The sequence below is a fragment of the Sorex araneus genome, chromosome 9 (genome assembly GCF_027595985.1).
Source record: "Sorex araneus isolate mSorAra2 chromosome 9, mSorAra2.pri, whole genome shotgun sequence".
Taxonomy (NCBI): domain Eukaryota; kingdom Metazoa; phylum Chordata; class Mammalia; order Eulipotyphla; family Soricidae; genus Sorex; species Sorex araneus.
Window position 1 is genome coordinate 5,252,780 of NC_073310.1, and position 13,149 is coordinate 5,265,928.

Consider the following 13,149-nt stretch of genomic DNA (forward strand, 5'->3'; position numbering starts at 1 on the left):
GGGTCTTTTTTTTATTTTTTTTTTCCGAGATGGGGGGTGCGGGGGAGCGCGGCGATAGAGGGCGGAGGGAACGGTGCTCAGGGACTATTAGGCTGTGTCAGGAATGACATCATTTGAGTTTTGTTTTGTTGGGGAGAGTTTGTTTTGTTGTGGCTTATTTAGGGGGGAGGGGATTGTTGGGTCACATCTGGTGATGCTCAGGGCTTACTCCTGGCTCTGTGCTCAGAGATCTCTCCTGGCGGGGCTCCGGGGTCCTTATGGGGTGCCGGGGGTCAAACCCAGGTCAGCTGCGTGCAAGACAAGTGCCCTCCCCGCTGTGCTGTCGCTCCTCCAAGTCACTTATTTTCACTAGGGGCCACCCCAGCAGTTCCCAGTCCTGAGTTTTGATGGTGCGTGGGGGGTGGGGCCCATCCCGGGGCCCTGTTTAAACAGGCGCCTTCGTTCACACCAACAACCATGCCTGTGGCCTGCACTCCAGTGCAGCAGGTAGGAGAGCTCAGTGGTTTCCCCAGTGGCCGTTCCAGCCGCACTCCACACACACACACACACACACACACACACACACACACACACACACCGCCCGCCACAGGCCCCTGGGTCTTACCTGGGCAGCATCTCAGCCCAGGCTTCTGCCCCCTGCTCCCCAGAGCCGGCCTCTGGCCTGGCCTGGTCCCCACATCAGCCACGGCCCTGTGCTTCTGCCCCCACTAGGAGAAGGGTGGCCGCTCCCCGCTGACCGCTGTGGGCCCAGGGCTGGTGGACTCCCCTCTGGGATGGCCGGGACAGGGTCCTGGGTCCCGGGGTGCCAACAGCCCCTCCCAGGGGGCACGGGGCAGACCTGGGGGGGACCAGAGGAGACAGCCGAGGGCAGACGAGCCCCAGGGCCTTGGAGCCCCAGAACTCCCTGGAAAGGGGACGCTCAGCTCTTCCCGGGGGACAGGAGGAACAATGCCAGGCAGTTCCTGCTTCTGGGGGCTCTACTCTCGGGGTGGCTGAGAACAGGAGGTGGCGGGGGAAGGTGAAGGCAGGGAGCAGGGGGAAGGGGGTCACTGAGATTTAACGAGAGGACAGAGCTTTGCAAGACGAAAAGCCCCGGGGGTGGGTCGCACAATAATATAGACTCAACGCACAATGAATAGACACAACACCACTGAAGTGGACGCTTAGGAATGGTGAAGATGGCACCTTTTACCGCTCTTTTTCCATAAAAAAAGAAAAAACAAGCATAGAAAATGAGTTGTTTGGAACTCCCTCCAGCACCTTGGCCGTTGACCACCAGGGGGCGGTGTGCACGCACTTCCTTTTCCCGACTCGCCTGCAGTACTACTGGGCCAGCTCGAAGCAGGTGGTTTGCAGGGGGGTCTCTAGGACCCGGGGGAAGGAATCTCCTTTTCGCTTTCACCCCTCCAGCCCGAGCTGCACCCCTCAGCTCCCCCATCCCCACTCGGGGCCCTACCCTGCGAGGGTGGAGAGCCCCCCACCTCCAGATCAGCCGTGGGCTGGAGACGAGACCAGGACCCCCTGATCCCCCCCACATTGCCCGCAGTGGGAATGGGGCGGAGACGGCTCATGCCCCGCACAAGCATTTAAGCTCAAGCAGACCTGCTCTGCATGCACAGCGTGATCCCCGTGGGCCTCAGTTTCCCCGTTTGTGAAAACTGTCGCGACGCCTGGGAGAATTGGAAAGTTATTAACCCAGACCCGGGAGGTGGCTCCGTGGCTCAAACACTCGCCTCGCGAGCGTGAGGCCTTGAGTCTGATCCCCAGTGGGCCCACATGCCAGCCGTGGGCCCAGCGGCTGCACCATCTGGGACTCCTGTGCCCCCATGGGTGGGTGTGAGGGCTGCTGTCGCCCTGCGGGCACGCCCACCGGGATGTGCCTGGACAGCGCGTCCAAGTGTGCGACCGTCACGTCACGGTGCAGCCTCGCCAGCAAAGGGCAGGGAAGGGCGCGTGTTTACACCAAGTCCTGGCCGCTGAAGCAGGCGCTGCGAGGGGGAGGCCCGGGCCCACCCAGCCCCCCAGGGACGCGCACACACCCCGCCAAACCCTGACTCCCGGGACCTCCAGGTGCGGCTCCATCCACCTCCCGCCAGGTACAGTTAAAAAGCCCCTGGGGCCGTGTGTTCAGTCTGTAAAAACCCTCCAAGCTGCGCATTGGTTACTTTTGTGTATGGAACTTAAATACAAAGTTTAAAAGAGGAAAACAGAGCCCTGGTGCCAGCTCCGCCTCGCCTCAGCCCAGCCCAGCCCAGCCCAGCCCCCCTCCCCCTTCATCCCCACCTCCTCCCCCTCCACACCCCCCCTGGGGTCGGCAGAGCCAGTGCGAGACCCAAGGGCTGCTGGAGTCCGCGGCACCCCCAGAAGCTGACTCGGACTCGGCATCTCGTCCCTCCACTCACCCCGGGCCCCCCTCCCTCAGCCCCCAGGAACAGAGCGGCCCCCAGCCCTCTCTGGAGCACGCCCCCAGCCCCCCAGCCCCACTAGCCAGCCGCCCTCAAGCTCCCCAGGCCCCCCTCAGCCCTGCTGGTGCCTCCTCCTTGACTGGTGGGAACCAACCCAGTGCACAACATACGCCTGCATGCATGTGCATATGCGTGCACATACATACATGTGTGCACCTATTCAAACACTCATGTGCAGAATGAGCACAGGCAGATACGCACATTCATATAAACACATGCACACAAACATGCATATACACATACATATGCATGCATGCATGTACACAGGTATATAAACTATGTGCATACACACATGCACACATGTGAGCATGCATGCATAAACACACGCATATACAAACATGCAGACACACATGCAAATAAACACATACAGATATACTCCTGCACCCAAACATGCATGCACACATGCATATACACATGCATACAGACCCATGCACATGCCCCCTGCTTCTACCCTTTCATCTTGGTTTGCGGGAAAATGGGTCCATCACACACTCGGGATCCTAACACCCTCATCAGCGTTTGATGACTCACCCCTAGGGAACCGGCAAACAGCTGTGAAATCACCCAAGCCCGGGCTAGAATCTGACCAGGCCCCTCCTACCGGGGGCCTGGAGCCTCGCCTGGCCCCGCCATGCGCCTGCCCCTCCCTCCGCGCCTGGCCCCCCACCGGTGAACAGGGCCTTTTCGGAGCCAGCGAGGGCCCGGGGCTCCCACAAGACCTCTCCAGCCCGATACGTGGAAATGGACGGTGCAAGCCCCCCCCCCCCCCCGCCCCGTGCACCCTGCTGGCACCTGGGCCCCCCACCCAGTCAACGAAACCCAGGCTCCGAGGGTGGGGCTTGGATGCAGGGAGTTGGGGGCAGCAGGGGTGAGGTGTAGGGGGCTGCCCCGGGTCAAACCAGAGCCCCAGCCCTGAGGGGTGGGGGGGGAGCTTTGGAGCACAGCCCTCCCCCACCGCCCGCCCAGCTCCGGGTGTGCGTGAGACCCAGGCCCTAGGGGGGCTCCTCTCACCCCTGTAGGCCCGGGAGCACTCAGGTCCTGCTGAGACTTTGCACCATGCCACTCACCCTGGGCTGCAGGTGCCAGGGGGATTCCGGGACCCCTGGGGGCGGGGGGCCTCCACCAGCTGGAGCTTAGCAAAGCCGTAACTCATGGTTCCACCAGGGGGCGCTGCTGTGCCACCGCCTCTGGGGCCGCAGCCTAAGTGGTCCTCAGGTCACTCACCTTGTCTCGGGACCCCCCAGAGCAGCTCCCACTGCCCGCTGCAGCCCAGAGAGCCCCGCCCAGGGAGAGGATACAGTAGGTGCTCAATCGAGCCTCGCTACTGTCAGACACAAATCTGAGCACTCTGGATCTCCTTCCATACCTTCCCAGGATAAAAACCCCAAACTCAGGCCGGGACCCACCGAGGAGCCCACAGGAAGCCCATCTGCAGGCCACTCCAGGCTCAGGGCCCTCTCAATGGTGCTTTCCTGCCACTGGGCCTTTACACGTGCTTCTTCCTGCTGCTGCTCCAGCCCATCCCCCCACCAAGCCACACACAGGAAGACAATGGACCCCTTAGGAAGCAGGGAAATGCCCCCTACCAGGAGAGTCCTCCTGGCCTTCCCAGGCCTGTGGCTCCCCAGGAGAGGGGCCCACACCTGAACTTCCCCTCCAGGGGTCCTGCACAGTTCTCTGGTCCTGCTCTGTGTGACTGGGGGCTACGTCCCGCTTGCTAGACTCGGCACAGAACAGAAGCACCGTGCCGGGCTCCTCACGGTGACACTGAACACAGCCCGGTGTCTGGCGCAGAGCCCGGCCTGTGTTTCAGGGATGGATAGATGGGTGGATGGATGGATGGATGGATGGATGGATGGATGGATGGATGGATGGATGGATGGATGGATGGATGGATGGATGGATGGATGGATGGATGGATGGGAGGATGGATGGATGGATGGATGGATGGATGGATGGATGGATGGATGGATGGATGGATGGGAGGATGGATGGATGGATGGATGGATGGATGGATGGATGGATGGATGGGAGGATGGATGGATGGATGGATGGATGGATGGATGGATGGATGGATGGATGGATGGGAGGATGGATGGATGGATGGATGGATGGATGGATGGATGGATGGATGGATGGGAGGATGGATGGGAGAATGGATGGATGGATGGGAGGATGGATGGATGGATGGATGGATGGATGGATGGATGGATGGATGGATGGATGGATGGGAGGATGGATGGATGGATGGGAGGATGGATGGATGGATGGATGGATGGATGGATGGATGGATGGATGGATGGATGGATGGATGGATGGATGGATGGATGGGAGGATGGATGGATGGGAGGATGGATGGATGGATGGATGGGTGGATGGATGGATGGATGGGAGGATGGATGGATGGATGGATGGATGGATGGATGGATGGATGGATGGATGGGAGGATGGATGGATGGATGGATGGATGGATGGGAGGATGGATGGATGGATGGATGGATGGATGGATGGATGGATGGGAGGATGGATGGATGGATGGATGGATGGATGGATGGGAGGATGGATGGATGGATGGATGGATGGATGGATGGATGGATGGATGGATGGATGGATGGGAGGGACAGAAGAGGAAGGAAGGAGGGGATGGAAGGACAAAGAGATGGATGGTGGACGGGGTAGGACGACGGGAGGTGATGGGTGGGTGGTTGGATGAATTGCTGGTGGGTGGACGGATGTGAGGAACAGAGGAAGGGGTGGAGGGAGGGGGGAGAAAGGAGGGAGAGATGCTGAGCCTCATGAATGCACAGATGAGAGGGTAAGTGGACAGGTGGTGGATGGGCACCTGTGAGATGGACAGACGGATGGATGGATGGATGGATGGATGGATGGATTGTTGGATGGACGGACGGATGGATGGGTATGTCGATGAACACGCGTAAATTAGAAATGTGAGTGGATGTCTGAGGAGTTTGGATGTCTGAGGATATGGTGACGTGTTTGGTTGGATGATGAGTAGCACTGTAGCACTGAAGTCCCGTTGCTCATTGATTTGCTCGAGCGGGCGCCAGTAACGTCTCCATTGTGAGACTTATTGTTACTGTTTTCGGCATATCGAATACGCCACGGGTAGCTTGCCAGGCTCTGCCATGCGGGCGAGATATTCTTGGTTATTTGCCAGGCTCTCCGAGAGGGGCAGAGGAATCGAACCCGGGCCGGCTGCATGCAAGGCAAACGCCCTACCCGCTGTGCTATCGCTCCAGTCCGGGATGATGAGTAAAAGAACAAGTGAGATGGGCTCATCTCTTTCCACTCTCTCCCCTGCAACCCCAGCTGGCGAGACGTTCCCGGTCTGCTCTGGAGGGCGCCAGCAGCTGCCTGCAGAGCCAAGCCCGCGTCTGCCGAGGCCCCGGGCCACGGCCGCTATCTGCTTCCCGAGCGTGGAGAGGCGCGCCCTCGCCGGACTCGAGAGCCGGACGGTCACAGAGCTGAGAAGCCCTTTGGGAACCTCAGCGCAGGGTAGAGCCGTGTGCCCGGGCTCAGGTCTAGGAAAGAGGCAGCGTCCCGCCTCCGTCACGTCAGTTGGGCTTTATTAGACTAATGACCTCGGCCCGGAACTGGCCACACGGGGACAAGACAGCAACATGCGTGGGCCCCCCCCCGGGATCCATGTTGACATACACGCTAAGAATGCCAAGTGCATGATGGGTTGATTTTTCTTCTCTGGCTTCTCCGCTGGCGTCTGGGCCGTTTCCCCGCTGGATTGTGGGTGTTCTGAAGCCTCCGTGTCCATCCTCTGCTGGGATCCCTTCCTCCCAGTGTGCCCGGGAGCAAGCCCTGACAAGGCAGTCAACTGGACCCGCTAAAAGCCACGTGCCTGGATAACGTTTACTTGTGACTGAAGAGACACCACTGGACAGAGTAGAAGGACTTGCAGTTCAAACCCCGGCTCTGACACCGACATCCTGTGGGATCTTGGGCAAGTGACTTAACCTCTCTGAGCCTCAAAAAGATTATCTGGTGGCCAAAGTGATAGCACAGCGGGGAGGGTGCTTGCCTTGCACGCAGCCAACCTGAGTTCGATCCCGGCATCTCATATGGTCCCCTGAGCACCACCAGGAGTCATTCCTGAGTGCAGAGCCAGGAGTAAACCCTGAGCATTGCCAGGTGTGACCCAAAAAGCGAAAAAAAAAAGAGATTGGCTGACTAGCTGGATGGATAGACTGATGGCTGGGTGGGTGTGGATGGTTGGATGGATGGCAAGCAGATGGTTGGAATTACGGATGATTGGACGGTAGAAGGATGGGAGGTTGATGGATAGTTGTTGGGTGGATGGTGGATGGGTGGGTGGTGGGTGGATGGTTGGAATTATGGGTAGTTGGGTAGTAGATGGGCTGGAGCGATAGCACAGCGGTTGGGCATTCGCATTTCACGCGGCCGACCCGAGTTCGATTCCTCTGCCCCTCTCGGAGAGCCCGGCAAGCTACCGAGAGTATCGAGCCCGCACGGCAGAGCCTGGCAAGCTACCCGTGGCGTATTCGATATGCCAAAAACAGTAACAATAAGTCTCTCAATGAGAGACGTTACTGGTGCCCGCTCGGACAAATCGATGAGCAATGGGATGGCAGTGACAGTGGGCAGTAGATGGCAGGTGGTGATTGGATCAGCAGATGAGGGGAGAATGGTTGTTTGGATGAATTGGCTGATGGACACTTGGTTAATGAATGGCTGGAATTATGAATAGTTAGACGGACAGTGGGTGGGTGGGTGGGTGGATAGTTGGGTGGATCCTGGGCGGGCAGACGGGCAGTGCAGAACTGGGTGGCTGGATGGCAGAGAGATGGATGACTGGAATTACGAATGGTTAGCGGATGGGTGGACTGGTCAATGTATAGACTGTGAGTGATGGGGGCTATTGTGAGGAGCAATGTCACGTCATGACTGATCCCGAGCAGGAGCTGCACATAAACGGCCATGACGGTGGGTGAGTAGCGGCCACGCCACTCAGAGGCAACGAAGATCAAAGGTTTTGTGTGTGTGTGATCACGGGAGAACACGGGCTTAAGGAATAAGCCAGTAACTCACTGTTTATTGATTTATTTTGGTTTGGGGGTCACACCCGGCAATGCTCAGGGGTTCCTCCTGGCTCTGCACTCAGGAATGACTCCTGGTGGTGCTGGGGTGCCAGGAGTCCAACCCGGGTCAGCCGCATGCAAGGCAGATGCCCTCCCTGCTGTGCTACCGCCCCGCCCCAAAGACCAAGGTTCTGACCTGGTGGATGTCCTGCTCTAGTGGACAGGAGGTCGATGAAGTGACTGTGATGCCTGTGCCGTCACTTCGAGACAAAAGAGAAGGAGCACAGGGAGATGAGTCCGGGGGGGAGGGGCTCCGAGACCCGGGAAGAGGCCCCAGGTTTGATCCCTGGCACCAAAAATAAAATCGTAATTAAATACTAGCCAGCCTCCTAGGACCCGGACACTTGGACTGGCCTTTCCGACCCGCTGGACGCTGGTTGCCGCGGACGCCCAGACCCTTCTCTCACTGCAGTGTGTGCCCGGAGCTGCATTTCAGACCCCAGCCTCCTTCCAGAAGGGTCTGCTCAACCCCAGCGGCCCCCCTGCCCGAAAGACGTCCAGACGCGTGAAACTGCCTGCAGTGGGGGAGGGGTCAGCTCGGCACCTGCAGCTGCCAGGCTCCTGGTGTGGCCACTGCCGGTCCGCCCTGCCCCCCGGCCGAGAGACCCTCTCTGCGCCGCCAGGGCCTCCCTGACCCAGCCGGCGGGCTCTCGGGCCCGGCCGCGGGACACAGGGCCAGGAGGGGCAGCCACTGCCGCTGGAGCCACAGCGCAGTTCTGGGAAACGGCGCTCAGCCGCCGGGCCCTGACCTCCCCCAGCCCGTCCCAGCTGCCCTGGCCGGAGAACCGGCTCCGCTGACCCCCAGGCGGCCGCTGACCCCCAGCTGCCGCCCAGGCTGCAGTTCCCAGACGCCGCCTTCATCTTCCCCAGTGTAAACACCCACAAACCCCGGGGGTCCCCCCCATCCCAGGCCTCTGTATCCTCAGCTGCAGCTGGCTGGGCGGACGCTGGTCCCCTCAGGCCTGGGGCCAGCCCGCCCGGTCAGTGAGCACTGACTGCAGGAATCCGCAGCTCCCCCTGCCCCTGGCCTGGGCCGTGCCCCACACACAGTCCTGGGCCCCAGGCACGGTGAGCTCCGGGGAGCTGGGGGGCAGTGGACGGCACTGCTCCAAGCTGCTGTGTGTTCCTGGGCCTGCTTCCTGCCCTCTCTGGGCCTCAGTCTTTCCCTAGGGACTCCTCCGGGTCCAGGCTTTCCCCTGGCTCAGAAAGAGACTTTGCCAGCCCCTCCTCTGGCTCCCCAAAAGTGGGAGGGGAAGAGCCAGCTGCTGCCGGCCAATCCTTTCCCAAGTCCTCGCTTGCTCGGGGGTCTGGGTCTTTCTCAGAGCGTTTACTGAGCACCTAGTTAGTGGAGCTGGAGCCAGGCACGGCCCAGTCCCCGCTGGGCGCCCTGCTCGGGGTCGGGGCTCGCGGGGGTTCCCAGGTGGGCCTAGCCGAGGATCTGGGGCGCCGGGGACTCGCGTGTCAGCGGCGGCAGCGCCGCGGAGGGCCGGCCTGCTCCTCCCCTTCCTCCTCCCCGCGCCCTCCCCCTTCCCTCCGCCGCGCGCGGCCGGGCCGCCTCCCACCCGCGGGAGCCGCGCGTCCGTCCGTCCGTCCGTGCGTCCGTCTGTCGGTCGGCCGGCCGGCGGAGCGGCGTGTCGGCGCGCGGAGCCCGGCGCCCGGGCGCGCCTGGCCGGGGCGCGGAGGCGGGTGGGCCGCTGCCTCCCACCCGAGGGAGCCGGGGACGCGGCGACGCAGCCCGAGCGCCAGCGCAGCGCGAGGAGGCAGCGCCGAGGCCAGGCGGTGAGGGCGCGGGTGCCGGGGACCCCACCCCCGGTCCGGCGGGGGGACCCGCGCGCGCTGTGGGGAGGTCGGCCCCGGGGAGGGGGCAGTGCCACCCGCCTGGGCGCCAGCTGGCGGCGACCCCGGGGGACGCCGCGACCCTCCAGGGGCCCTGGGCCGCGCCCGCAGCCGCCGGCGCCCCGCGCACCCCCGCGAACCCCCGCGCGCCCTGCACCCCGGCCGCGGCGCGGGCCCCACGCGCAGGGGAGCGCCCGGGTGCCGGGGAGGGGGCGACGCAGGCTCGGCGCTGGCACCACCGCGTCCCGGACCGCAGCCCGGGGCCGCCCGGCCCCCGGGGAGGCCGCGCGCGACCCCCTGATCCCCCCCAGAGGCCACCCCCCCCACCGGCTCCCCATTGTTCTCCATCGCTCGCTCTCCTGGGAAGGGGGAGGGGTGCCGCGCTCTCCTCTTAAAGGGGCCCTCTCCCGTCTTGTCTCCCGCAGGTCTCGAGCACGCGTGGGGTGGGGCGTGCCCGCGGGCCCCCGCCCCTCCCGGCGCCCCCGCCGGGCCCGGAGCCGCAGCCCGCGCCGGAGACCCCGGGGGTCCGCGCCGGCCCCCTCCCCCTGGCGTTCTGCAGCCCTCCAGGTCCTCCAGGACCCCCGTGGAAGCCGCCACCCCCCCCCGGGGGGCAGGGACGCCCCCTTGGGCAGGAGCCGTCGGGGGGTGGGGCGGGGCGGACGGGGCCGAGCCAGGGGCCCCGCGGGAAGCCGGCGCGGGGTCCGGAGCGCGGCGGGACGCGCAGGAGGTGGCGGCAGCCGCAGACCGCAGCAGGCCGGGCCGCCGGGGACAGGCCCGCGTGGACAGGCCCCGCGGCCGCCGCTGAGCCCGGCCCCGGCCCCGCCCGCCCCGGACGCCCGCCTGGCCCCAGCGGCGCCCGCGCGCGAGGCATCTGCAGGGCCAGGCCCCGCGCGGGACCCTGCGCCCAGGACGCACCTGCCCGCCGCTCCCGGGCCCAGGAGCTGCTGGGCCGGCCCCGGGGGTCCTGGCCCCTGAGGCGGCCGCCACCATGTCCCGGCCGGGCCAGGCCGTGATGGTGCCGGGCAGCGGGCTGGGCTTCCCCCCGCAGAACGTGGCCCGCGTGGTGGTCTGGGAGTGGCTGAACGAGCACAGCCGCTGGCGGCCCTACACGGCCACCGTGTGCCACCACATCGAGAACGTGCTCAAGGAGGACGCCCGCGGCTCCGTGGTCCTGGGCCAGGTGGACGCCCAGCTCGTGCCCTACATCATCGACCTGCAGTCCATGCACCAGTTCCGCCAGGACACCGGTGAGTGTCGGCCCCGCGCACGCACGCGCAGGCCCTGCCCAGGGGGGCGCGGGCAGCTCCACCTCTCGGCCCCTACAGGGGCTCCAGCGGCCAGTTCTGCTGGTCTCAACTTCCGCCGTCGGTCTTGTGAGTTGGGCAAATGGCCAGCTCTGTGAGCCTCAGTTTGCTCATCTGTACAAGGGGTTGAATCTGTGTCTCCAATGGAAACGGGGCTCACGGGGTCTCCAAGACAGTGGCGCCCATCCCCACCCGGGGAGAGGGGTTTTGTTCTCGTGCCTCTGACGGGGCGGCGCTGAGTTATTTATCAGCAGACCCGTGTGCGGGTGAGGAAACGGCCTCAGGAGGCCGGGCGCTGTGGGCCCAGACGGGGGTGTCCTCGCGTTCCAGAGCCCGAGCTCTGACCATGGCCGTGTCCTGGGGCCCCGGGCTGGTGCCGCTGGTGGGGGCAGATGGTGCCGGCGGGACGTCCGTGGCGGTGGCGGTGCTGGCGAGGACAGTCACTGCCGGTCTCGGGGACAGTGTGGGGGAGAGGTGGCGGCCGCGTGGCGGGTGTGACGGCAGCGCACAGACCAAGGCCCCGCGGCCCTGGGCCCCACGAGACTCCCTGATGCGCCCTTGCCGTGGGCACTCGAGGGACGTCACGGGGCACCGGTGATGCCATGTGACTCCTGGACTCCACACAAGGCCCTGCTGGAGGCGGGGCCAGTGCCTGGAGCCCCTGGGGCAGCCCGGCCCCCCCAGTGCCCCCACCCCCGCGGGCAGCCACGCCCCACAAGTGGCTATGTAAATTTATGCTAATGACAATTACATAAACCCGACGGCTCCGCCCCTGAGCCAGAGCGCCACACGCCAGGGGCCGCCGAGCCACCTGTGTCTCCTGGCGAGTGTGTCAGACTGTGTCAGACGGGCACGGGGGCGGGGGGGCACACAGAACCTTCTAGAAAGCAGCGCTGCTCCAGAGCATAGGCCCGGGGTCAGGAAACACACCGAGTCCTGAACAAGTGGATTCTCGAAGCTGCTTTCCCTTGACCGTGTCCACTCTGACATCCTGGGGCCAGGCTGCAAGAGCAGACAGACAGACAGACAGACAGACGTGTCCTCAGGGGAGGGTCAGCCCTGGAAGAAGCCCGGTGTGTGAAGGCAACACACATGCACTGTCACTCACACATACACATACGCACACACACACACACACACACACATTCGACTCGCACACGCACATACTCATACATACATACACATGCATGCACACACTCATACACATACACATAGACACACACACTCACCCGCATACACCCCACACGCACACACACGCATACACACTCACACATGAACATATGCATGCACACATACATACACACACTTCTTTCACACGCGCATACTCACCCTCACATACACATGCACAAGGATACGCACACTCTCACATGTGCATACACACATGCACAAGCGCATGCATACACACACACGCACACACACACACACACACAGACATGCACTACTCCATCAACTATAGGTCTCAGAACCAGAAATCAGCCCATTCAGGGATGGTCCTGGATGGCTCCTTGGAGGAAGTGGTAGCCAAGCAGATCCAGAGAAGGTGCGGGGTGGGAGGGCTGCCGGTTGGGGGGACGCAGCTGTGCTAAGGCCCTGTGGCCGGCAGGAGCAGAGGCCCGACAAGCTCGCTGTTGGGGTGTGCGGCTGACTGTTCTCCCTTTATGCAGGGAGAGGGGACTCGGGTCCCTCCGGGGATGAGACCCCGGGCGTCCCTGCCGCCTGTCCCTGTCCTTCTCGGGTGGGGCACGCCCTCGGCATGATGCGGGCTGGCAGTACCCAGTGGAGATGCCCAGGCTGAGGGGGCCCTCCGGCCCCTTCCCCAGCCCAGCACCCCAGCTGGGGCCCTGGCGCCCCGTCTCACAGCCCCCCCCCCGCCCGGCCGGCTGGTGACCCCAGAGGTCCCGCTTCCTGCCACCCCTCCCCGGAGCTGCTCACTCCACACCTCGCCCTGTTTGCAGGAAAAGGGGAAAAAACCACCCGCCCCTCTGCAGGCCCCTGGGAGCCTGCCAGACCCCCAGGGAGAGGAGGCTGGGAACGCGAGCGCTGGCGGGGCGCCCCGGTCCCGGAAGGCGGCTGCAGGGAGGGCTCAGTGCCCGCCACCAGACAGGCCGGAGAGTGACCCCCTGTCTCCCGGGGGCCAGTGCCAGGGGAAGCTCGGACACCTGGAACAAGAAGCTGCAGGCAGCTGTTTGTGTCCCACAGGCCTCAGTTTCCACATCTGTGAAAGGGGCTCTGCCTTGCAGCAGGGTTGTTGGGGCTATGGATAGAACTAAGTCTGTGATCTAATCTCAGACATGGAGGAGGTCCCAAATCTCAATCTCTCTCTCTCTCTCAATCTCTCTCACTCTCTGTCTCTGTCTCTCTCTGACCCTCTGTCTCTCTCTTACACACACACACACACACACACACACACAC

General features: G+C 63.4%; 1 protein-coding gene across 2 annotated transcripts in view; it reads left to right on the forward strand.

Annotated features, from left to right (window-relative positions):
* Positions 1-8,967: 8,967 nt before the first annotated feature.
* Positions 8,968-13,149, forward strand: part of DTX1 (deltex E3 ubiquitin ligase 1) — a 32,011-nt gene continuing 27,829 nt past the window's right edge. The window contains exons 1-2 of one of the 2 annotated variants that reach the window (XM_055146622.1): positions 8,968-9,376; positions 9,859-10,680. In XM_055146622.1, coding sequence (XP_055002597.1) covers positions 10,422-10,680 — 259 coding nt within the window. In that variant the 5' untranslated portion in view covers positions 8,968-9,376; positions 9,859-10,421. The remainder of the gene's footprint in view (positions 9,377-9,858; positions 10,681-13,149) is intronic. The other variant, XM_055146624.1, reaches the window with a different exon arrangement.